General features: G+C 51.2%; 1 protein-coding gene across 2 annotated transcripts in view; it reads right to left on the bottom strand.

Moving 5' to 3' along the window:
- The window catches only part of Tafa5 (TAFA chemokine like family member 5), a 219,488-nt gene that overhangs the window by 125,271 nt on the left and 73,663 nt on the right, over nucleotides 1-20,554 (bottom strand). Inside the window, exon 1 of one of the 2 annotated variants that reach the window (XM_032919243.1) lies at nucleotides 14,888-15,146. The exons of the other annotated variant lie outside the window; for it this stretch is intronic. Coding sequence (XP_032775134.1) covers nucleotides 14,888-14,978 — 91 coding nt within the window. The 5' untranslated portion in view covers nucleotides 14,979-15,146. Of the gene's footprint in view, nucleotides 1-14,887; nucleotides 15,147-20,554 lie in introns of those variants that run through there. 2 annotated transcript variants of the gene reach the window in all.

Raw genomic sequence — 20,554 nt, 5'->3', positions numbered from 1 at the left:
CCCACCTGGCCTCACACAACAGCCTTGAATCTCTCATGTTGAAAGGTAGTCACAAATGTTCTTGGGACCCCAGAGCAACGAATGCAATTCTCCCATATCCCCACATGATGATGGGCTGAAGAGTGGCCTTAAAGATGTGTCCACCGAACCCTGGCATCCAGCACTATTTGTAATACAGTATAGCATCTAGAGATGAGACCAAGATAGTTGGAGTGGATCTTAAGAGCCCTTCCTGTGGAAAGCAAGATCAGAGATTGTAGCAAAGCAGCTACGAGCTAGGAAAATGTGTGGCTGCCGGCAGCCATCAGTAGACAGGAAAGAGGCCTACAACAGCTCTGCATTAGATCCCCTAGAAGGGCCCACTCTGTTGACACTTCAATTTCAAGCATCTGACCTCTAACCGGCAAGAAGGTAAACTAGTCTTTAAAGCTGCCTACTTTGGGGCCACTTGTCATCACCGTTCCAGGACATGGCCACCTTTTTAATATCAAAAGATATTTAGTAGAATCCTTATCCATTAGTCTCCCCTGGTATGGTATCTTTGACATCAGATCACCTTGCAAGCTTGCTATGGCTGGAGCAAACCTCCTCATGCCACGGTCCATGTTGGCCTCCACACACCTATCTGGACCTTCCATCAAGTCCCACCCACCCTGTGACCAGGGACTTCAGCATGTCCACGCATCACTTTACTATGAAAAAGACACTTTCCATCACCCTGTAAATAGAGCCAGTGCCATTCCATAAATAGAAGGCAGCCATAAAAGTAAACTCATGCCATTAAAATGAAAAATGCCATCCGCATCCCGTGTAAAACTCTCTTGCAGGCCGACAGCGGTATGCGCCCTTGATCTGGGAGGAGGATGAATTTGTGTGTGGAAGGATATTAGTATTTTTCTGGATTTCCCATCCCAAACCAATTTGATGGGAACACCAGCTTCTGTCTGAAGCCCCAGCTCAAGAGGCCATTCCTGTGGGATCCTATCTCCCTATCAGAAAGTCACACCTTCACTTTCATGAAGACAAAACATCTGCCCCTCCCCCCAGGACTTCCAGGAGGTGTAGAAGAGGAGAGGAATCAGGTCCTGACCTGACCCAGGAGCTATCTGCCCAGAGCATGCATAGGAACACACACCGAATACAGAATATACCACATACATACATATATTACACCCAGACAATACATACATACACACCATATACATATACCACACACATACATGCAAATGAACACATATACATGTTTATGCATACAACACACACATACCACACAGCATACGTAAACATCACATATATATATGCATACCTGTGCCCTCCACAGTACACACCTCACATACACATACACACCACCACCACATGGATATACCACAATACATATACCATACACACACACACACACACACACACACACACACACACACACACACACACACACACACACACACACACTACACATACAAGGGTGGGCTCCAACTCCTGGCTCTTAGGATCCTTCTGTTATTTGTGTATGCAGCCACTGTTTCTTGAAACTAGCCTATGATTTCCCACAAACTCATGGAGTAAAACAAGATAGTTTTGCTTTGGATACCTAAAGCCTGATCTGAGATCAAGGTGTAGGCCGAGACATGTTCCCCACAGGCTCTAGGGGAGCGTGTTCTCTGCAGAATGTCCCCAGACACTGCTTCCAGTTTCACATGTCACTTCCAACACCTGGTGTTATGTGCACGAGCATTTGTTGTTTGCATGTGTGTGGTGGGGGAGAGGCGGGGGAGCGTGTCTCTTCTATACAAGAGCTTGTTCCTGTATTTCAGACACATCAATAGCATCCCCAAGTCATATCTGTGAAGAGTTTTAGCCTGAAAAAGGAACACTGAGTTTCTGGGTTCACCTGTTTGGGGACCAGCCAATCGATGACCCCTCAAAGCATCCTGTCCTCAGAGTATGTGGATTCCGTTCCTGCTCCAGCCTCCCCATCAGCCCAGGGAACCCTGGCCAGCCACCCTCACTGCCTTCCCCCAACACACGTCCCCTGAGCCTGCATTCAGTAAGCACTGCTACTTGCACACTAAAAGGAGTCTGGCATGTCTATTAAGGTTGTCCCCACGGCAACAGGCAGAAGAACAAGGAGCTGTCACTGTGCGGGTGTTCCCTGGGGACAGGAGGTCTGAAGATGCATTCTGTGTCTCTGTGAAAGCTGGAGTTATTTATAAGGAGGGCTCAGGCTCTATCGGCGAGGCGAATCGGAGGGCCTGCTTCACTGCCTCTCTGCTCCTCCGAAGAGAGGGAATTGCCTAATAAAATCCGCCTTCTCCAAGGCAGACGCTGGCTTTGGAAAGTGTATATTTTAAAGGCTGCATGACCTCTTCTAAATATACCCAGAAGGATCACATGGGCCCAGGAGGCTCCACACAGGACGATCTTGGAGGACAGGTCTGCCTATTGGCTCCTGAAGCGTCTGCTGGTTCTTGTCCTAAAACAGCAGTTCTCAGCCTGTTGGTCTTGACCCTTTTGGGGGTTGAGTATCAGATATTTGTATTATGATTCACAACAGTAGCAAAATTACAGTTATAAAGCAGCAACATAAAGTTTCATGGTTGGGGGTCACCACAGCATGAGGAACTGTACTAAAGGGTCATAGTATTAGGGTGGTTGAGAACCGCTGTCCTAGGCTGTGGCTTGTTTGCCCAGATGTAGAGCTTTTAGATGTACCAGGCCCTGTGCTGCCCAACATGAGACAGGGACACACAGAGAAACAGCCAGTGGCTGTCCCTGATGTTGGAGCCAGGGACCATTAACTAGAAGCCACCCTCAGCATCAGAGGTCAATCTGCTGCAGCCCACAATGACTCAATTTGAACCTGGCCTAGGGGATGGTCAAGGAGTCAGATTGTAGGTGGCCTCTTACCGTCTTGAAACTTCTAGAATCTGTGTCTTGCAGGTACACCCCAGTCATTCAGGTAACATTCCAGGGCACACAGCTGCTGGATTTACTCACTGGAAGCTGGTCTAGACAGGGCCCTGGAATGGTTACCTGGTCCTTGCCTAGCCTTCAAGTTCCTACCTCAGAAGCTGTAGCCAAGATTCTGTGACTCTGTCCTTGAGTTTCCTCAAGGGCAGTCTTGAAACAGTCACTCTCCTCGAAGGTGGGTTGAGGATTAAATGAGGTGACAGCTAAGAGCTGTCACTTTGGTCACCTGCCAGGCCCGTGTGCATGCTCAGCACCCCCCAGATCTGTGCCTTGCCTCTCTGTCACTGCAGAGATGACCCCATCCTTACTTCAAGGTAAACGCTGACCCTGCAGCCAACTTATTTCCACAAGGAGATCTTGTATCCCTGAGGGGTTACCAGTGAGCAGAGAGACCTAGCTTAGGGAGACGCCCAGCAGTCTGATCTACCAGCCTCCCTCCTGGAGCCAAACAACTGGAAAAGGGGTGGAGCCTAGGGCCTCGTTCCAACCCACAAGAGGCGCTGATAGAAGCAAGGTCCACATTTGAGCAACTCAAGGGGTCAGAAAGTAGGCAGGCTACAACGCACTCTGTGTACCCTGGCTTCAGAGAACCATTAAACCCAGATCAGTCTATAAAAGCACACATACAAGAGGCAGGATTGCTATCTGACTATCTAGAGATGTCCCACAAAACAGGGGCCCAGTATCTTTGTGGCCACTCTGGCTGACACCAGTCACTCCAGGCCCTTTGGGGTCCATGCTATGGATCTGGAGCCCCCAATGCTCATTTTAAGTCAAGTCAACAGGAGCCATTGTCCTGAGGCCTACGGTGGCAGCTCTCCAATACACTGAGGCCCACACCTGCATGGCCCACCCCAGTTGTCCCTGCTACCCAGGATCATGTTTTTGTTAACATGGTCAGCAAGACAATTTTCCCTTCTGCACCTGAGCCCAGGGGCGGCATGAGAAAACAGGGTCTATTGGGTCCTCTGTCCCCACAGAAGGCATGTGACAGACAGGTGCAGGCTCTATGCACGCTTCTGGAATAGCCAACTGGCAGCTCTCAGAGCAAGGCCATGGCTGGAACCATTTAGACTTTCAACAGAATGTGCTGTACCAGAGTGGGAGTGAGGTGGGTGCTCCCTGTCAACAGAGGCTATTCCCTGACAAACTCAGCTTCTACATTGTCTGAAGCATTACCCACAACAAAGAAACAACACACAAAGTAAGAGAAGCAACGAGAGAACAAGCAAATACTCACGGCCCAAGGCACTGCTAGTCCTACAGTGGGCTTCTACTGCTGTGGTAAAATGTCATGACCATAAAACAATTTGGGGAGGGAAGGGTTTATTTCATCTTATAATTCCCAGGTCACACACTATCATTAAGCAGGAAAGCAGAAGAGAGGACTGACGCAGAGGCTATGGAGGAATGCTTCTTACTGGCTTGCTCAGCCTACTTTCTTATAGCACCTAGGACCACCAGCCCAGGGGTGGCATTGCTCACAGTGTGTGGGACCTCCCATACCAATCATCAATCAAGAAGCTATACCACAGGCTTGCCCTCTGGTCAATATGGAGGGGGATTATTTTCTCAAGTGAAGCTTCCGCTTTCAAAAATAACTCTACCTTGTGTCATGTTAACGTAAAACCAGCCACCACAGTAGATCCTTTGTCAGCTTGACACACAAATGTTACTGTTAAAATGTTACCATCTTCAACATCCCATATTAATATTAATATCATTGTGCACGACAATCCGACTTTTACATGTCTGAGAATCTTTAAAAATCGAAACCCTTTAATAAGAGTTCAGTTTCATCGAAATGTCCAGTCTCTGCCAAAGCTCCAAGTTTCTCTAAAATAGCTAAAATTTCCCTAAAATTCTAAAATCTTGCAACTGAGGGCTTCCGTAAGATCAGACATAAGTGACTTACTTTCTTACTCTAAGGACAGTGGTGGGGGAAACCAGGGCACAGTCACAACCTAATCCAAGTAAAACCAATGTCCGACAGTGTAAAAGGGGCAGTGTCAGACATCTGGGCCACTTCTCCAACTCTGTCCTCTACAGCCTATGTAGCTTTTCTCCTAGATCAAGGGCAGCTCCACTCCATGGCTGCTGCTGTCCTTGGCTGTCATCCCATGATACTGGCATGTCCCTAATGCTGGAGGCTCTGCAACTGGGATACACTGTCACCGGCAGCAACTCCGTCTCTCTTCAGGAACTCGCATTTATACATGGTACCCGGCCTCCACTTCTGTGCATGACCCTGTCAATCCTGGGGCTTCCACCGCAATTACTAACAGCCTGTCCCAACCCCTCATGGTGTGTGACTCTAGAGAACCCTGGCTAACACAAAGTCTCAGTGTGAGGTCTCCATGTCCGACCTCTTCAAAACCAGCTCCACCCGGGAGACTGACATTGCCGAGTTCGGCTGTCAACGTCAGGTATGACTTTGATCACTTTGGGCCCACACCCACCATGTGCTGCTGACTCTGAAGAAAAGATTTCCCAGAAGACTCTGCCTCAGTGATGACTCCTGGTGGAGTCTCTGCTTCCCTAAGAAACTTTAGGGGTCAGGCCCCCATCATCTGCACTGTTCTCAGCATCATCTTCCAAGCTCCTACAACTTCTCATCGAGCTCTGGGAACCCAATGACTTTTCTAGGCTGAAGTTAAAAAATCCCCCCACAGTTCTCCCCCGAAAGATGGTTAAGTCCATCATAGCGATACCCTAATCCTGGTACCAAGTTTCATCTAAGCTTCTGGGCTTTTATTGTTATGATAAAACACCATGTCCATTAGCAACTTGTGAAAGAAAGAGTTTATTTCATCTTACGACTATAAGATGATAGACAGTCATTCATTGCGGGAAGTCAGAGCAGGAACTCAAGGTAGGAACCCGGAGGCAGGAGCTGATACAGAGGCTGTAGGAGAGCTGCTTACAGATGTGCCCCTCGAGACTTGTGTAGCCTGCGTTTAGATCACCAAGGACCAGCAGCCCAGGAATAGCACTGACTACAGTGAGCTACGCTCTCCCGCATGAATCATCAATCAAGGAGATGTACTACAGGATGGCCCACAGGCCAGTCTAACAGGGGCATTTTCTCAACTGAATTCCCTCTTGTCAAATGACTCTAACTCGTGTCGAGTTGACATAAAACTCGCAGCACATGGCTGGTGCCTCACCCTAGGGATCTGCCTGAGTCATCCTCACATGGGTGGGCTGGGATAGTTTCAAAGTTATGTTCTATTATCCAAGCTAGACCCAGGTCTGTCTGTGGGAACAGGACAGATCAGCAGAGAGTTGGCAGGGGCAGGGGATGTCACTGCTCTAAGACCTCCTCTGTCCTTCCACTCACACTAAGTGTCACATGCATAAAGTAGCCAGCCTGATCTCACTCACTGGGAAACTTTCTCCAAACGATGGAGACCTTGGAGCCTGTCTGTGGCAGTGAACCCAGATGTCTACGAGATGGGGCTGGGGATGTGTATGGTGAGCCTAGCTTCCACTTCCTGCCATGCTGTTCCAACGAGGTGCCTGTTTGCTGAAGAAAAGGGCTAAGATCTCTTGGGCATTGTGAAGGTTGCCAGCCGTGTACAGTGGAGTCTAGACGGGGGCTTCAAGAACACATCCAACAGTGCCAGGGCCAGCAACTAGGAGTCGAGCAGGATACAGGCACCAGCCGTAGAAGCCAGGCCTTCCTGAGGGACACCACTTCTTCCCGACTGCCAATGTTTGCTCATCCTTCTCTGTAGAAGGTGACAGTGCCTTGGCTTTTGTCAGTTCCATGGAGGCACAGTGAGATTCCAGACAGGGCCTACCCTTGAGCTGAGCACATAGTCCAGCTGGGGCCAGGGCAGAGGAACTACAGAGCAGCGGCTGCCCAGGACAGGGGCTGATCCACCCTTCCCCTACCACCTATCCACAGTGCATGACCTTTGTAGCACTACCCACTCGGATGTGGCCCTTACTGTTGCCTTGGCACTTAGTAACCAGGACACCGGCCTCCTGGAAAATGTCTTCACCCAACTCACTGAGTGTACCCCTGGATGAACCCTCCACGAGAGCTGAAGGAAATGAGCGTAAGAACAAGGGGTCCCCATCACCCTCACCAGGCCATCTGTTCTAGTTCCTTTGTGTGCCCTAGACCCCAGGCTTGGCTCCAGTCCTGATGTGAACCTGTGTGGCCACCCCTGGCCACCTGGCCCCTTATACAGGCCAGAATTTCACTTTCCTCATGGGAGGCTCCTCTCTTAGATAAGATTGTGGAGGCCTGTCAATCTTATGGGATCCCCCTCTCCTTACCACCACCACTACCACCACCATCTCCACCACCACCACCATTACCAAACCAGGGGGGGCCACAGGACACAGTAGACAATCACAGCGCTAAGAGGACACAGAGCCAGGGTCAAGCCTTTCCATGAATTCTCTAGCATTCACCCAAGCAGGAATAAAAGGGACCCAGGCAGAACAGCGAGAGCCAGGACCAGTGTCATGGTTACTCAACTGATGTGCTGAGGCCCCGTTGCTCTAAACAGGGCCTGAGTTATTCCACTCCATGCACCACCTGTCTGCCATGCCAAGAGACCATGAGGTTTGTCTTCTCCCATTGACCTCCTGGCCCTACCCTAAGGAACCCAAAGCCTACTCTTAGTTCTCAGTAGGCCACACTTCTTCCATGGAAATGCATTGTTTTCCCTTCCTCTAGACACTCCCTGGCCTCTGTGGTATTCCGAATGCTCAGGGAAGGCCTGGCGCCTGGGTGCCAGACACAGGATGGGCAGCAAAAGCAGAGAACAGGCCTGACGCATGGCGTCAGCAAGTGTAATGTGTGTTTGTGTGGGATAGATACATGTATGTGTGCGTGTGCGTGTGCGTGTGCGTGTGCGTGTGTGTGTGTGTGTGTGTGGCATACATTTATGTGTAGGATGTGTGTGCCGTATGTGTTTGCAGGTGTGGTGTGGGTTTGTGTGGGATATATGTATCATATGTGTTTTCACATGCAACGTGCTCATTTAAGTTATGTATTTGTGGGGGCGTGCGCTTGTATTGGCTGTGAATGGAATGTGGCATGTATCTGGGAAGTAATGTGGTATGATAGTATGTGTGGCACATGGAATGTATGTGCTTTACATGAATGTATCTACAGTGTATGTTGTGTGTTCTGTCTGTAGGAAGTGTGAATAGATGTTGTTTGCATAGTATCTGTGTGATAAAGCATGAACACATATTTGTAGTGTATCTGTATGTGTACATGGACAACATACATAGTATATGTATGTATGCAGAGTATGATGTGTTTATGTATTTTGTATGCTATACATATATATTAAATGTGCATGATATATACATATGATGTGCATACGTGGTGTGTGTTTGGTGTTTATTTTGTTTATAGGTATACAGTATATGTATACATTCCATGTGTGTGGTTTGTGTGGTTGCCAAGTGTGTCTTTGTCTTTGTGGTATGAGGGTATTAAAGTATATAAGGTATTAATATGTTATGTGTATATGTGGGATATATTTGCATGGCATGTTAATATATCATGCATGCATGTTGACTACATGTGCATGAGGTATTAATAAGCCACAAATATATGGGAAAGATTGTAATGAGGTGTCAATGTACATGTTTGTTACGTGCACATATGGTGTGTGTATACATGTGCTGTGTTTATTTGGTCTACAGTGGATGTATGAGTGTGGTATGTATTTATATGTAGTATAGTTGTACATCATGAATACATATGTTGTGTATGGGTAGTATGACTGCATGTGGTGTTAATATGGGGTATGCATGTATATGTCTTGTATGTACATATATGATGTGACTGTACAGAATATGTGCATATGGAACACGTTTATGTGGTACATATGATGTGCTGTGGTATGCATATCTGTGTGTATATGTGTGTGTACCTGGTTTGTACAATGTGTGTACTTAAGCACTACAGTGCCACACCTCATGGTCAAGGGTGAGTTAAGCTGCAGATGATATCCAAGTGAAAGGAAAAGAGGAGCCTTGTGGGGAGGGGTTGCAACACAGGCAGGATGGGGCCCGAGGATGAAGGAAAGAGATCAGAAGGAGCAGAGCCCACTTAGGAAAGAAAATGTGGGCTGGCATCCATGGGCCACAGGCAGACTCGTGAGTCCCTGTGAGGATTCCACGTACGCTCGGGCCATAGGAGGCTACAGACATTCCCACAACACCCAGGGACTCACTTGTATAGAAACGAGGAGAGGGAGCGGCCCCCACTATCACCCTCATTACACAGCTGTATTTTAATCAAGTTCATAATACAGGCTCATGAATTTATATGCTCATGCAAATTACGTACGGTGCAAACATCGCAGATTTAATTAATAGGTAATCGTATGCACGAACACAAACACCTTACTTACTAAAAGGTCAGCAGTGGACATCCTAAGGCTGCCCCCTCTGACACTCTGTATATTAACAAATACTAAGAACACACACACACACACACACACACACACACACACACACACACACACACACACACGCATGTTCTACGCACTGCCTGAGCTGAGCAAGCAGTTCGTTCGCCAGAATCAAGGATCGAGCCTGGCTTTCAAATACCAGGTTTATGCCACAGCAGGATAGAATACCGAGTTGCCCGAGATGCACAGGGAAGACCAGCTATGTAACTAGGCAGCGAGTCCCCAAGTGGACAGACTGTTCGGATACCCTAGCACGGCTCATCCCTATCGCTACCTTGTCTCGTGGGTCTTCCCTCTGGCTCTGTGCTGGAGAGCTGGGAAGCTGCTGCTTCTGGCAAGCCATGGTGAGCCAGTGTGCAGTCTCTTCTATTACCAGCCCCTTCATGTTTTCACTTTCACAGTTGTCAGACATTCGGCAGATGAGAATCCCATTACGGTGGATGTGGGTTTTATTTAGATTCTGTGTCACGCAGGAAGTGATAGTAAATGATGATAAAGGAGCTGGTTATTTTAATGCTTTTCCAATCCCCATCCCTCTCTAGCAGCTGCTCGCTTGCTTACCTAGCCTCTCAGTAAAGTCTCCAGGAAGGCTAAGGAGAAGCAGACGTTGGACATGCGGAAGGCACAGGCCCTGCCCTCTCGCAGACCTTTCGGAGCTCTGCATCCTGATAAGGATGGGGAAGACTGCAACGGGGAGCTCTGAAATCCATGAGCAAAGCCGGAACCCTCTACGTGCAGCCCCAAGCTACGTTGGAGAGGGTGTGAGATCCAGACTGGGAACTTGCGAGGACACGGGTCTGCAAAGACTTGCCTTAAACACCCAGGATTCAGCCCCTCAGTACAACGTGGGATCTAGGCTAGAGCCAAGCAGAGCTCGGCCTCTACCAAGAACATCGACTGTTGTGAACAGCCACAGGCTGTTCCAACTCCAGTGGGCTCCACCTGTCCCCACCCACTGCCACAGCCTGTACAGAGAAGCACGAATTTATAACAGGAATGATACACTTTTTAAATGCAATAATTTTGTAAACTAAATAAAGACTTTATTTTCATTGTATGAATATTTTTGCCTGAATGTATGTCTGCTTGCCATGTGGTGTGTGTCTGGTCGCCATGGAGGTCAGAAGAGGGCTTCAGATCGCCTGGGAGTGAGTTGCAGGTCTCAGGTTCTCAGCAAAAGGTGCCAGTGTTCTTACTTGCAGAGACATTTCTCCATCCCTATCAGGTATTTTTTTTTAATAATTTCTTAGGGCTAGTAACTGGTATGTTGTTCAAACTCTTTGTCTGTTTCTGCTTGTTTTGCTTTTCTTTTTATTTTCTTAAGACAGGGTTTCTCTGTGTAACAGCAGCCCTGGATGTCCTGGAATTTGTTCGGTAGACCAGGCTGGCCTCAAACTCACAGAGATCTGCCCGCCTCTCCCTCCTGAGCACTGGGATTGAAGGTGTGCGCCTCTATGCCTGTCTCTTTGTCTTTTTATTTTATCTTTTTTTTTTTTAAAGATGGTCTACAACCATGAGGATAGGGAAATTGGTAAAGTGCTTGCCAGTGGGCACGAGAATATGACTTTGATCCACAGAAATCATGAAGTAAATAAACAAGCAAACGAAGAAACAAACAAATAGACCTATTTAAAACCTGGGCTTGGAATTGTAGCCTGTGGTTCCAGTACTGGAGAAGCAGACAGGTAGGTCCCTGGGGCTCACCGCCAGTCCACCTAGCTTGTCAGCGAGTTCCAAAGCAGAGAGAGACCCTGTCTCAGGGGGTTGGAGGTCACAGCATCTAAAGAAAGACATTCAAGTTTGACCTCTGGCTTCTACACGTGCAGGTACAACCCTTAAACACACACGGACATACGAGCATACACACAGGGAAACACACACAAAAATCCCTAAAGAAACAATAAATAAACAAACTGACCAATGTCGGAGTTATACAAGCGTCTGGAGATCAGTGTAGGTCTTACGTGGATGGTGTCACTTAGTGATTTCTACTGAGATACAACCAGTACCCCTGCATTCCTGCCCAGGGTTAAGTGCGTCCCTTTCAGCGTGACCACGCAGGCTCACAGAAGAGACTTGACTTCCAAAGTAGTGAGCTAACTAAATAAAAAGTTGAATCCTATTTGCTCAATCAACAGTCAGCTCTGGGGGCAGCTGAGGGAGATAACACTGGGTGAGGGGAGTCTAAGTTCTGGGGAATTCAGATGCTGGGACTTGGTGCTGGGGCAGCCAGACACAGGTGTTCATCTCCCTCACCAAGCTCCCGATATTAACCCGAGAAAGAGGCTTTTTAAAAGCAAGTTTGGCTCATGCAACGCTCGCCTAGCTATCAATAGGATTTACAAGGACAGAGAGTTAAACCTCAAATCCGCAGCTAATGAAGAAACACAGGGATGCCTCTGCCAGACAAAAGGCTTGGTGGGTTAAATCTTGGCACTGTCTCCTTTCGGTCTCACGGGTCAGAAATCCATGGACCAGCCAGGGCTGGGCTGCAAGTCTCACTGTACTGTTTTGGTTTTCCTACAGTGGTAAGCATCTAAATCATAGCTTGTGCTGCTGTGCCCTGGCCCAGGTGCTTCAAACATTCAAGAATGTTCATAATCCCAGCTGTTACCCTAACTCCTTGTCCCAAGTCCCACATAAAAACAAACAAACAAAAAACAAAACAAAACAACAAACAACAAAAACCTGTGAGCATAGCCTCCTGCTCCCCCTGCCTTCCATCCTCCACCCACCCTGCTCTGCTCAAATGAGGCAGTAGGATCCAAGCCTCACCCACCCTTGTCCTGACCTGTCCTAGATCCGAGAAGCTAGAGACTGTACAAACAGCGCACAAACAAGCAAGGCTGGTAATATCCACTGATGCCTGAACCCCATACTTTAGCTCTGGTCACCTGCTCCAGCCCTCTGGCTACCTCCACTGAGACGGCACGGTGAGTGAGACCTGTTCTGACAGAAACTGGACACGCCGGGGCTGCAATTAGGACCACAATTCTTCTCTCTCCGGGTTCACAGCCCTATTCATCTTTGCAATCGCTGCAAGACAGGCCAGCCAGAGTGGGATGGATTAGCCACGGGGTAGCCCGTATCTCCACACAAAAGAGAAAGTGTGGGAAAAAATGGCTCCCTGGACCTCCCATTCTTCACCCCTCGGGGAGAAAAACCAGCTTCGTGGAAATGGCTACCTATAGGGCTCTTTCTCACCCCATCCCCAGGCAACAAGTCGCACTTGTCCAAGCTTAGCTCCCTCTCTCCTAGCAGATTCCAGTCTGTGACCCAAGCCTCCCAGAAGGGCCCTGTGACTCCCCTGGGAACCACAGTCTTCTGCCTCTCATGGCACACCCTAAGGCCTATCCCGAGGCTACTGCTTCTAACCACCAGAGACTGAAAAAGAAAAACAAACAAAGAAACAAACATGCAAACAAGTACAGGGATGCCATCCCTGACCTATCTGACAGAAAGTAACAGCAAAGGGGACTGGGATCCTGGGTTACAGAAGCAAACAAGTCAGAGTGGACACCAGGGCTCACAAGTCCCCACAGGGAAGGCTGGGTAACCACTTGGGCTTTTCCTCAAGAGCAGCCTCCAAGACACTGCCTTCCTGTTCTATGACCCCATGGCCAGCCCATGCTGGCCCCACCTCCTTGCCTTACTCTACCATCTACCACAACATGCACATGTCTACCCACACCAAATACCCAGGCTCCCTGCAGATAAAGGGCTGTCCTGCAAATCCACCCTCAGGGAACATTAGCCTCCACTCCAGAACACAGGTGCCAATGCACCCTGCCTTTGTGACCTCATACCTAACCTCCGGGGACACATGAACTTCCCTCTTGACCAAAGGACCAAATCTAACAGCTTTAAGAGACTCTGGGACTGGTTTGTCCCCACCAGTCCCAGGCAGAAGGAACCCATCCATGGGTCGGATGTCTCCAAATGAGCAGCATCTCTTTGGGGCCACATATGACTGCTCATTACAACACAGTAACTCAAACAGGCTAGATGAACCCAGAGAAGCCCAATGCTTTAAGTATCCATGTTTTCCCCTCAGGTGAATACCCAGAGAACAAAGAAGCAGTGGAAAGGGTAGAGAACTTGTATCCCAAACAAGGATTCAAAGCATAAGGACCCGATGCCCTGGGGTCTGAGCACACCGTGTTGGTCTCCACCCCCCACAGCTGTCTAGCAGATGATACCAACTTGATACTGGGGGTGAGGGGAGGGGCTGAATGACTTATATTTACAGGAAAGTTATCCAGACTCTGGCAGAACCACCCCCTTATGAAGTAGGTCACCTAAGCTTGTGGGAAGACCAGCCTCCAACTCCAAGACCACCTGAGCAGGCTTACCTGCCTACAGCAAAACCAGCTACTTTCTCCGAAGTAGCACTGGAATTCAAGGGAGAACAATGTAACAATGTATGTAGCAAGCCAGAATGCTCACAGGATCCAGGTAGCTCCCAGCATCCAGAAGCTCACTATTTAGGCAAAAACGCTCTAGAATATTGCAAGCCCTATCACCCTTAGGAACCTGGAGCTAGTGAGAAGAGTTGTAGGAATCTGTACCAATACTTTCCAGGGTTTAGCGTTTCCTACTGACCTAGGGGAGGGTTAACCAGTACAGGCATGGTCTGTGCAAGTGCACCAGCAGCACTGGGTGCCCGCCAGAGCAGGCTGAGCCCAGAGACACCAAGACCAAGCGGCAAGAAGTTCCCAACAGAGTGTCCACTATTTGCTGCCTACCAATGCACACCAAACAAGCCAATGGAAAGAGTCTCAAAGGGTCGCTGTGACCACAAGAGTCCAATGTGTACCACACAAGCCTCAGCAGAGTCTCCAGAACCGGATGGGACAAATCCTGCAATCTAGAAGGGACAAGGAGGGCAACGGAACCCAGAACTTGAGTGTTCTCAAGTTCTAGGCATTCTGGTGATGAAGAATTCTGCCCACCTAAGTCTGGTATGTACCGGACCCCATCTGTAAAGCAGCTTGGGGACATGGGTTTAGTTTCTCCAGTCCTCACCCCTTGACACCTTTGCTTCCCCAGCCCCCAATCCATTCAGTGCTGGCCTGTTCAGCGCTGGCTTCAGCCAGGCTACCAAAGTGGAACGCTGGTGCCACCTACCGAGGGTCGATGGCATGCGGGTAGGCGCAACTGCCACCGAGCCTTGCGGGGCAGGGGATGGCAACCGCAGCCTGGGCTTTAGCCTGGGCTCCAGGACTACCCCGGAGCTAGCCAGGCCCCAGCACGCCCGGGCTAGCACCTAATCGGTGCCGACCATGAGCCCAGAGGCACTGAGGGGCGGCGGATCCAGCGCTGGGCTTCGAGAAGGCTCGCGCCATCGGCCACTCTGGCCCCGCAGAGCCTCGGCCCACCTCGCTGGCAGCGCTGGAAGGTGCTGGAAGCAGTATCACGCGCAGGGGCCGCCGCGAGCAGTGTGGGGTACCGCGCGCGCCGGGGACTATTACCTTCTTTGAGGAACTGTGCGTGAATCACCAGGACGAGGAAGCAGCAGAGCGCGGCCCCTGCGAGTGCCCAGAGCGCCTTCAGGAGCTGCATCGCGGAGTGCCAACTCGGCCGACGCCCCCGAAGTCGCGCAACGAAGGTCCAGGCGCCGCATCAGCGCCCCGCTGGGTGCAGCCGCTTTGGCCGCCCGATCGCGCCCTCCATCCGCCGCCAACGCCGCGCTCCGCCGCGATTGGAGGCGCCACTCCGGGAGGCGATCTGTGTCTTTTGGGCAGGGGGAGGGGACGGCGCGGGGGAGGGCGTCGGGGAGGGGGCGGGCGGGGGCGGGGAGGTTAGCAGAAAGTCTCGGGCCGCGGCGGCCGCCGCTCCGGCCACTCGGCCACCATCGCGCGCTGCGGGGCGCCGGGGCCCGGGAGCGGGGACTGGCCGCCGCGGCCCCATGAATCAGCCCCGCCGCCGCCCCGGAGCCGCGCCGCCAGCAGGGCCCAGACCGGCCGCGGATTGCGCAACGGCCCGGCGGGTTGGGGGTCCGGCGCGGCCCCGGCTCCGGTCGCCTGTCGCCCCGCGCCAGAGATCGGTGTCGCCTTCCTCCACTGCTCTGTTGCCGCTGCTGCCGGCGCCGCCTTCTCGGGCTCCGCCGCCGCCGCTGCCCGCTCTCGCCCGGCGGGGGGCTTAGGGGCCGCTCCGCCGCCGCTGCCACCGCCGCGCAGAGGCAGCTTCAGGGCCGGGGCTGCGCGCGGTTCGCGGAGCCGCAGCACCATTGCCGCCGCCGGGGCCGAGCGGCCCGGCCGGAGTCCGCCGCAGTCCAACTTGCACGGCCCGGAGCCGCCGGGCCGGTCCCCTCGCCGGGACGGTGCGGGCCTCCGCGCCCAGCCGGGAGAGCGCGCCTCCGCCGCAGCAGCCCGGACGAGGCCCGGCCCAGCGATGCTGCGAGCCGCCCGCGCTGGCTGGGGACGCCGGGGGCGACGCTGAGGGTGGCCGCGCCGACAGGTGGGGCCGGAGACGCTGCGCGCCTCGCCGCCCGCGGGACGCTGATGCTCCGGTGCTGGTGGCGCGCGCCCGCCTCTCGGCTCGGCGTCTTTGCGAGCTGCGGCGGGAACGGGAGCGCGGCGTGAGTCTCTGTCGGCCCAGGCGGCCAGGCCGCGCTGCCTCGGACTCTGGCCCGCGCCTGCCGCCGTCTGTGCAGCGCCCGGGCCGCCGAGCTGCCGATGCGCACTGGGCCGCGGAGGGGACCCGGGGGACCTGGCCGCCCTGCAGCGCCCCCGTCTGGCGTGCCGGCGGGTCAGGTGGGGCTGGTCCAGCTGAAAACTGCGGGTCGGGCTCCACCTAGGTGCGCTGGGGACTCACTGCAGAGCGGCCGGGTTGGCGCCGCTAGTGGGGGAAGAGAGCCCAGCCCCCATCAGGCTCCTACCCCAGGTCCTGGGAAGAATGCGGAACCACAAGGAAGACCGGCGGTCTGATGTGCTGCTAGACAGGTTCAGGGCAGGCTGCTCTCCGTAGGCGGTTTCGAGGGGTTTGAAAATAGCACAGCCGGCCAGAAACACACAGCCTTCCCACCACCACATTGGATCCTGGGCCTCCTGTGTGCCCGCCTCCAGCCAGCTGCGGGACACCCAATGGCACAGGCAGTAGATGCCCACAGCCAGCCCCAGAGGAAGCCAGCAGGCATTTCCCTGCCGCCGCCTCCATTCTTCCGCAAGGAAGAGCCGGCATTTGTGTCTGGAGGCCCAGAGCTAAAGGCAGTGCTGTCCCTTTTAGAGGGTCGTTCCATGCTAACAGCACCAGGACCAGCACGGGAGGCCTGAAGGCATTTTTGCCTGAATCGGATTTCAAATGCTCAGCTCAGAGCTTTGGGTAGGAGCCAGGGACCTATGCTTAGCCTGTGTGGCATGCATGCCCGGGTGGGGGTGGGCGTTGTCTGGGGTCTGAGGTTCCTCTGCTTCACAAGTCATGCAATAAAAGAAGCCAGGTCTGAAGGGCTCTTGGAGGTCAGAAAGATCAAACTTCTTTGGGTGCACTTGGGGAAACTGAGGTCTGTAGTAGCAGGATGACCAATACCATTAAAGATAGAGAGCCAACTGGTGAACCAAACTTGATTCTGTCTGCCTGACCAGACTTTACCATGCCCACACTAGGGCAGAAGAGGGGTTGTTAGAAAGCAATTTGTCTCTTTGGCTGCCAACACCCCTCTCTGACCCCTGAAGAGACAAGTGTTAGTCAGAACTCCCACCCCAACTGAGAAGAGCCTTGTAACAGCTAACCAACTAAACAATTCAGAATCTACCATGGGAGGGACTTGGCATTCTCTTGAGCAGTTCCCCAGAGCCTCTCCATCAAATAATAGCCCCCACCTTACCCTCCTACCAATCTTCCAGCAAAGCCTTCCCTGAGGCAGCCTCGGGATCCTGCTCTGTCCATCTTGAGAAGTCTGACCTCCACCAAGGTCACTAGCCTACACAGCTCACCTGGAACAGTGTGTTCCACTTCGAAGGGCCCAGGGTTTGGCAGGTGCTTACCATATACACACGGATTTGGTCCCACCATCAGGAGAGAAGGCCCACCCCCTGACATTTGCTCTGTCCCCAATCTGATCACTATCCAAAAAGAACTAGCCCTCTGAAGAAATCTTTCTGCAAACTGAATTTGTAAAAGGAAAAGAAAGATCCTGGAGAAATTCATGGCCCACCAATTAATTCGTTTCCCATGGATAGCGTGTGCGTAGCTCCAGTTTTAAGGGCCCAAAGGAACCTTCCCTAAGTGCCAAGCCCTCCTCCTACTGGGCTGGCAGGCCATGGTGCTGTCGCCCTTCACAGAAACTACAGGTAAAAAGCCAAGCACCCAGAGGAGCCGGTGGACTGAGGGGCCCGCTGGGCATTCGGCATAAGGCAACAAAGGCACATTCGCCTGACTAGTGGAAACTACCACAGGCTTCAGGAGGGGGCACCAAGGGCTGTGGACACAAAGGAAAAGACCCTTTAAAAAAAAGTCATTTACACTGTGGCATAATGAATTCCAAGAGCTGGCAGGCCAGGGAAACTGGTGCTGAGAGCTGCGTGGAGGAGAGAAGCCATCTGAATAGTGCCCTTTCCCCTCACCATGCCAAAGAGTTGGCACCATTTGAGGGTTCCATTGAGCCTGCTGATGGGAAGGTGCTTAGCCAAAGAGCTGCACCACCAAAGATGCAGGTGACTGAGTCCCTATACCCCAGTAACTGCCGCTGCCAGCATGGCTACCTGAAGAAGACGTGGTGTGCTGCCCAAAGAGGGACAGTCCCCTCGTGCCACAGACCTGAGAGCTGGGAATCCAGATGGAAGGGAAGGGGGGGGTCTTCTATTTTACATATCTCTAGGTAAAAGTGAATACTACCTTCCTTCAATTAGGCACTCGGGCAGTAAACACAACAGTTTGGCTGTGACTTTGTCACCAACGGAAATCACAGGTATTTTCATATCAAGTTACAGGTCTATGGCTATCCCAGCGCATTGCTTATGTTCACCATTATTTTAAATTACAGTCATTCTGCGTCTAGGCTTTTCATGGAATGCTTTAATAAAGACGCAAACATACCCTTGATTCAAAATGGTTTTTATTTTTTTTTTAACACTTGATAACTACATTTAATATAATTGGCTTTCTTAGGGATCTCGTGTATGTTTATATTATTCTAAGACAGGTTCCATAGACGTGAGCAGCTAGCCAATTATGCCCGTGACCCCTGCCCTTGTTGGAAAGTCAGGGCTGCACATATAACTGGGGTCATGTGACATGGGAATAGAGGGAGGTCCTTCATGCAACATAACCCAAATGTCTGGGCACTACAGGGCCCCAGATGTGCCACCAGGTCAGCCCATTCTGGCGGAGGTTGCTTGACCCTAGGCTCTAAGCCCTCTTCCAAAGAGGCTTCTCTGCAAACACACACACACACACACACACACACACACACACACACACACACACACACACCACACACACACACTTCAGAAAACACAGGCAGCACACCAGAGTGTAGTGACCCACAGCATCCCCTGACCAGTCACTACCTATTGACCCCACACTGTACACTGACAAATTCTACACCCTGGTCATTGCTGTACACTGTCTGCTTCTGTCCCTTTAAAGATCCTAACCAGTCACTGCCTAACCAGACACTGACCGTTTATCGTGTGCTGACAAGTCACAACACCCTGACCCTTTACTGTATTCTGACTGTTTCCTGCACACTGACCAGTTACTGCTCTCTGCCTGTATACCTCCGGCTTCTCTCCTACATCACAGAGCCTGACAGACAGGATCACCGGGTATCTACAGAAAGTCAAGCACAGAGATGGGAAGTCAAGACATCCATTCCACAGCTAACTCTGAAAAGACAGAAATGATTCAGGGACAAAGAAAGGAACCGTAATGATCCTAAATCCCATCACGCTAAAAAAAAAAAAAAAAAAAAAAAAAAAAAAAGAATACAAGGAAACACTGTAGTAACAACATGAAACCCGGAGATAAAAGAGGCTTAGGATAAAAATAGTGATCAGGTCTTGAGATGCAGGATTATGTTATGTGGTGGAAAAAGGCCAGGTATAAAAAAAAGTAGTCAGTAAAGCCTACAACAGTGTGGGGCCCACAGAAGGGGGAACACAGGAAAGGCCCCCGGGTGTAACAATGTGGAGAGAAGATCTCGGGTGTCCACATTTCCTTTTAGAAATTCCGAAGTCAGAAAAGATCAAAGAGGAGAAGTGGGTAAGGAATGGAAGGGCTTGCTATATTCTAAACAGATCTGCTAGGCTGACTCAGAGCCAAGCAGCCCTGAAAGCCTGTTAAAGCAACAGGTAGAATAAGTCACTTCTGACCCATGGAATCTGAGGAAACGTGACAATGGGCTTTTGTTCAGCAATGCTGCCTTTCCCTTCAGAGCAGAGCAGTATCCTCCCTGGCTAGTGAGAAAAGACACTGTACCAAGGGTGCTGGCCAGTTCCTCTGTCCACAGAGGGCATCAGACCACTGAAGGCAGCTGGAGGAACCTTCCCGCCCACACCCCACTCAGAAGACTGACGGGGGCCCCAACAAAGAAAGGAATCATATGGAAGAAGAGATAGCAAGGAGACTTTCAAGGTGTCGAGGCGTTGTGCAGAAGATGCACTGGGCCCTGAAATTGGGAAGAATTTCCATCAACAGGCAAGATCTTTACAGTGAAATACCACGTCTCTCTTTCTCTCTGTGGTTCTAGTCACTGGTTCCTTCTGTGGGAAACTGCATGGACGGAACGGTTCAGGGAACACTCTGTTTCTACACAAGCCTTAAAACCCGCTCACAGACAAATCTCAGGAAGAAATTCCAGCAGCTAGCTAAAACATAGAGTCCTAAACTTCTATCATTAAAGATACATGTGCACAGGGGCTGCGGGGGACGGCACAGTGGGTAAGAGCGCTTGCTCTACAAGCAATCCGCAGCATGTTTGGAAGCACAGAAAGGTAGATTCCGAGAGCTTCCCGTTCACTGACAAACCCTTTCTCAAGGCAATAAGGCGGAGAGGGATAGAGGAGGACACCTACTCTGCTCTTGGCAAGCACACATATGAGCATGCACATACACGGGCATGCATGCCTGCACACTTACATGTATGCACCACACACATACCACACAATAAGCATACAACACAACATATTCATATATAT

The sequence above is a fragment of the Rattus rattus genome, chromosome 1, assembly GCF_011064425.1.
Source record: "Rattus rattus isolate New Zealand chromosome 1, Rrattus_CSIRO_v1, whole genome shotgun sequence".
Lineage (NCBI taxonomy): Eukaryota > Metazoa > Chordata > Mammalia > Rodentia > Muridae > Rattus > Rattus rattus.
The sequence above is the reverse complement of the archived record's forward strand: the minus strand, read 5'-3'. Positions and strand labels throughout refer to the sequence as shown.